This window comes from Lactuca saligna, chromosome 8 (genome assembly GCF_052625555.1).
Source record: "Lactuca saligna cultivar CGN05327 chromosome 8, ASM5262555v1, whole genome shotgun sequence".
NCBI classification, from domain to species: domain Eukaryota; kingdom Viridiplantae; phylum Streptophyta; class Magnoliopsida; order Asterales; family Asteraceae; genus Lactuca; species Lactuca saligna.
Genome location: NC_136424.1, coordinates 231,184,488 through 231,189,419, shown reverse-complemented (window position 1 = coordinate 231,189,419; position 4,932 = coordinate 231,184,488). Strand labels below are relative to the sequence as shown.

Here is a 4,932-nt window from a genome sequence, read left to right as displayed (position 1 = left end):
CCTTACTTGGCTAAAGTAAATGCCGATAAAAAACAAATAGCTTTTGGTGATGAAGACAAATTAACATCTTGGAAATTTGATCAAAAAGAGAGTATGAAGGCTTTGGCACACATGTTAGTAGTTGATGAACTTCCATTTAGTTTTTTAGAAGGTGCGGGCTTTAAACATTACAATAATGTTAATCAACCAATGTTTAAAATTCCATGTAGAAGTACAAGTACAACCGATACCTGTTTCAAGAAGGAAAAAAAACTTTGAGCTTTTATTAAAAAAACGTTGGTAGGATTTGTTTGACCACCGATACTTGGACTTCTACACAACAATCAAGTTATATGTGTCTCACCGCCCACTTTGTAGACAATAAATGGAAATTGAAAAAAATGTTGAGTTTTTCTCCTCAAGAGAGTCATCGTGGGGTTGATATTGGATTAGTGGTAGAGAAATGCTTAATAGATTGGGGAATAAAAAATGTTTTCACAATTTCCGTTGACAACGCAAGTACTAATGACGTGGCAATTGAGTTTTAAAAAAAAATCTTTCAAAATTCCAATAAGTGTCTCTTAAATGGGAAATGGACACACATGAGATGTGTTGCCCACATTTTAAACTTGGTGGTGCAAGATGGTAATAAAAATGTTGATAAATCGGTTGAGATAATTAGATGGGTGGTAAAGTGGATTAGGCAATCACCTTCAAGAATTGGCAAATTCACCAAGTTTGCCAAGCTTGTTAATCCGGGTACAACGAAACACTTGGTAATAGATGTTCCAATTAGATGGAACTCTACTTATTATATGTTGAATATTGCCCAAGCTTATGATTTTTTTGAGAGATACGATCTAGAGGAATATGAGTTTCGTTCCGACAATGAAAAGGCGGGTTTATCGATTCCTTCACTGAGCAATTGGCAACATGTTAGGAATTTGTGTCATTTTTTGAAACCATTTTGTGATGTTACTGAAAGGATTTCCGAGACACTATACGTGACATCAAACACGGTCATTGAAGAGATTTATTCCATCCGTACACTCTTGAATGATGCTATTTCCGATGCTAGCCTTTATGATATTGCATTGACAATGAGAGTAATGTTTGATAAGTATTTTGACGAAGTAGAAAAAATGAATTTATTGCCCTACTTTGATTTGATTCTTGACCCGAAGAACAAAGTAAAGTATTTGGTTATACTACTTGAAGATCGTTATGGAAAAGAAAAGATGGAGGAGAAAATGAAATATATTATGGATTCTATGTATGAATTATATAATGATTACATTAGAATTCATTCTCCAAGTATTACTTCTAGTACTACCGGGTCTACTAATTCATCGTTGATTTTAGGGAAACGCAAAAATCTGGATGCTACGAGACCAAAACCACCATTGAGAAATAAGATAAGAGAAAAGATGAAAACAAACATAGTTGAATCAATTGGCGAGTTAGAAAAGTATTTGAAAGAAAGTGTTGAAGAAGATTCATCAATATTTAATATTTTAGATTGGTGGAAAGTGAATAGTCCAACATTCCCGATTCTATCATTGATGGCTAAAGATTTGTTTGCCATTCCTGTCTCGACTGTGGCTTCGAAATCTGTTTTTAGCACTAGCGGGAGGGTTTTGGATCCGTATAGGAGTTCTTTGACTCCTACGATTGTTGAAAGTATAATTTGTACCCAGGATTGGCTTCGGGGTGGTATAAGTGACAACATCGATTTTGAACAATATTGGGAAAACCTATAAGAAATTGATAAAGGTGGTTGTTTATCTTTAATATTTTGACATGTTATGTTTTATCCTTTTAATACTTATACTATTTGTATAGGATTGGGAGAAGTTGGTACGTCTAATTAGAGCTTGGATTGGATATGGAAATGAATGTGGCAACGTGAAGATGCAAGATTGATGAATATTTTTGTGAAACTAAGAATCATTTGAAGGTTATTTGAAATGTTGTTATGTTTTGAATTAGGTTATGACTTATGAATTTTAATCTTTTGTTATATTTAGACTTTTATTGTTTAATTGGGTTGTGTTTAGACTTTTATTTTTTGGTATCATTATTCGTTATTTAGCATCACGACATCACCACATCTCACCTTCTTAACTGTTAGTTTTTGACTTATTATCATCTTCATTTTGGTTCATTAAGTTTTATTATTTGAAATATCAAATTTATAAACATAATATACAAGGTAAACAAAAATAAAATCAAACATCGATAAGAAGTATTATTGTTATAAAATGATGAACTATTGTAATCTATATTAATACACCACGAATTCTTCAAGCACACTTGAAACTCTTTAATTAAAAAGGAAAAAAAAAAAGAGTGAAACTTAAGAAAATTTCGGGTATACCCGATAATTACCCGACCCGACCTCAAAGCCGAATACCCGAAACCCGAAAACCCGAATTACAATATAGGTCGGGTATCGGGTATTTTTTTTTCTAAGGAAATACCCGAAACTTGAAAATTTTACCCGTTCGACACCTCTACTACGAATCATAACCCCAGCCTAACCCTAGGCCTCATGTCAACCATCCTTCCACTCGGAAGGACGTGGTCCGATCTTTGACCCACGCACCTACCACATGTGCTAAGCAACCCACATACCTGGGCTAAAGGTGTTGCCTAACCTTGGCAGCTAATAGAACCCCTAATGACTGGTGCTCCATCTGTGAATTTCACATTCTCCCCCACTTGGGACACTAGCTACCACCTGTTGACGGCAAAACCAACACAGCTTAACCGTCCCTACTGAGTATTATCATTCTTACTGCGAATTGATTAACCCTAGATTGAACAACCTCCACAGAACATCCCTTCCGACATGGCGCAACCGAACTTCAAAGGAAACCCGAATCCCAGCTAAATATTGTTGCATCTATGATTCACAACTACTAGCCCTAGAACAGAGATCCTATATCCTAACTTCATATCACCAACACCCCAGGATACTAACCGTATACAACCCCTCGATACTAAATTCCTCACTCTCCTGTGTCCCTATGATATATGCAGAAGGGATGGAAGAAAAATTCACAATATAATCATAAACAATAAGATGAAAAAATGGAAACATACCAGCAGTCGCATCTGGCGCTGTCCTGACCTCCTCTACTGTAAGCTGGAAAGCACGTCCCTGAGCCCTCGGAGGCGCTGCTCCACCCTGACCCCTGCCAATAATCCTCAATGTAGCCGACGTTGGATCCTGCACCGGTCTTGCGGCCAGCTGTGGACAATTGGCCTTCACGTGACCAACCTGATGGCAGAGATAACAAATCCTCACATCCTAAATTTGGGCAAACTGGCGGCAATCCCTCGCATAATGCCCCTCCTTTCCATACTTGCGGCAAGCACCACCGGACTTACAAACTCCGGTATGACCCTTCCCACACTTCTCACAAGTGTAACCGCCTTGACCTCCACTCCTAGGATCAACGGTCTTGGACCGCTTTGGCACCGGCTACGACTGCATCGGGGCCTGCCTCTGCTCTCGCAACTATAACTCAATCTCCACAATATCCATCTCGTGCCGCCTAGTGGCCTCTTGTAAGTCTAGCAACATATCACATCGTTGGGTAGCAACAAACTGTCTAATGTCAGTCTTGAGCATGCTCAGATAACGCATCATCTGAGCCTACTCGGAAGCAAATTATGGGCAGAACATCGCCCTCTTAGTGAACATACGGGTGATCTTCGTCATTGACTCCATACCCTATCTCAACTCCAAGAACTCCTGAGCTAGCCGCTCACGCTCGACTCGTGGAATGTAGCGGGAGCAAAACATCTCCCTAAACCGATCCCAAGAAACTGCAGCTCTCTGCTCATCCAAATAAGACCCCGTCATCAACCTCCACCAGTCTTTCGCCCCAGACCTCAACATGTTCAGGGCACACCTAACCTTCTGGTCGGTCAGGCAGGAACATGTGAAAAGCACCCCTTGATGTCTGATAGCCCCCTCATGCCTATGATAGGGTCCTGAATCCCATCAAAAGTCGGGGGCTTCGTATTGTCGAAGTCCTGATACTGGAAACCTCGACCGGCTCCTCCCCCTGTCACTGTTACAACCACGACATCCGTCTCAGCTAGGGTTGCATATATGTAATCAAACACTCCATCATAGCGGTCTTGATAGACCCAAACAGCTCCGGAATCTGAATCCGAACAACCTCAACCACCTCCTCACGGATAATCTGCCTGACTCGATCCTCTGTCAACACTAGGCCCTCCTAGCTGACAACCTCAGGTGTTGATGGGGCATCCTGATCACCCTGTCCCGATCCCGACCCGGATACAATAACAAAGCTCCGTGTAACCACCATACTGAAAATATACAGAATATATCAGACAACTCGAACAAACAACGGGGAATCTAACCCCAACCACACCCTAGGGGTTGTCACTTCCTTTTTAAGCGTATAGGTCTTGTGCTTTCAGTAGTACGGGCTCATACTACCTTCCACACCTACCCATATTTGTCTCAAGTATCATCACAACACCCTAACAAAATACATAAACATAGTGAGCTCCCCATCCTCAATCCTAGAGGAATGCTAAATATCTCATAACTAGACTACCGGCCTCTCACTACCCATCCATCCATGAAACTTCCACCAACCCTGCAATTCTAATGTATGCTAGCCATACATAACACTGGACCCTATAGACTTTCGAATACCTGATCCTACCCTAAGCCCTTCATTATACAAGAACATGAAATAAAGCCAAACCAAACATTCTCAGGCTATAAGATCTTAATTATGTATATCCGTGATACATACACTAAGCAACTACAGTAATGATGTCAATATCATATAATGAAAACTCTAGGCTATCAGACATCGTGTAATCAAACAATTCTATCATGCAATTCCTGAAGATCCTGGTCTAGTACTAACATGTTGTTCTAACATATCACATATTCAAATA

The 4,932-nt window shown here is 39.9% G+C and overlaps 1 protein-coding gene across 1 annotated transcript; it reads left to right on the top strand.

Annotated features, from left to right (window-relative positions):
• Positions 1 to 581: 581 nt before the first annotated feature.
• LOC145010534 (zinc finger BED domain-containing protein RICESLEEPER 2-like) lies at positions 582 to 1,739 on the top strand. Its single transcript, XM_078969063.1, has one exon. The coding sequence runs from the start codon at positions 582 to 584 to the stop codon at positions 1,737 to 1,739; it is 1,158 nt and encodes a 385-aa protein (XP_078825189.1).
• Positions 1,740 to 4,932: the final 3,193 nt, after the last annotated feature.

Coding starts and splice junctions, on each gene's coding strand:
- LOC145010534 (XM_078969063.1), top strand. CDS start 582: ATGAGATGTGTTGCCCACATTTTAAACTTGGTGGTGCAAGATGGTAAT.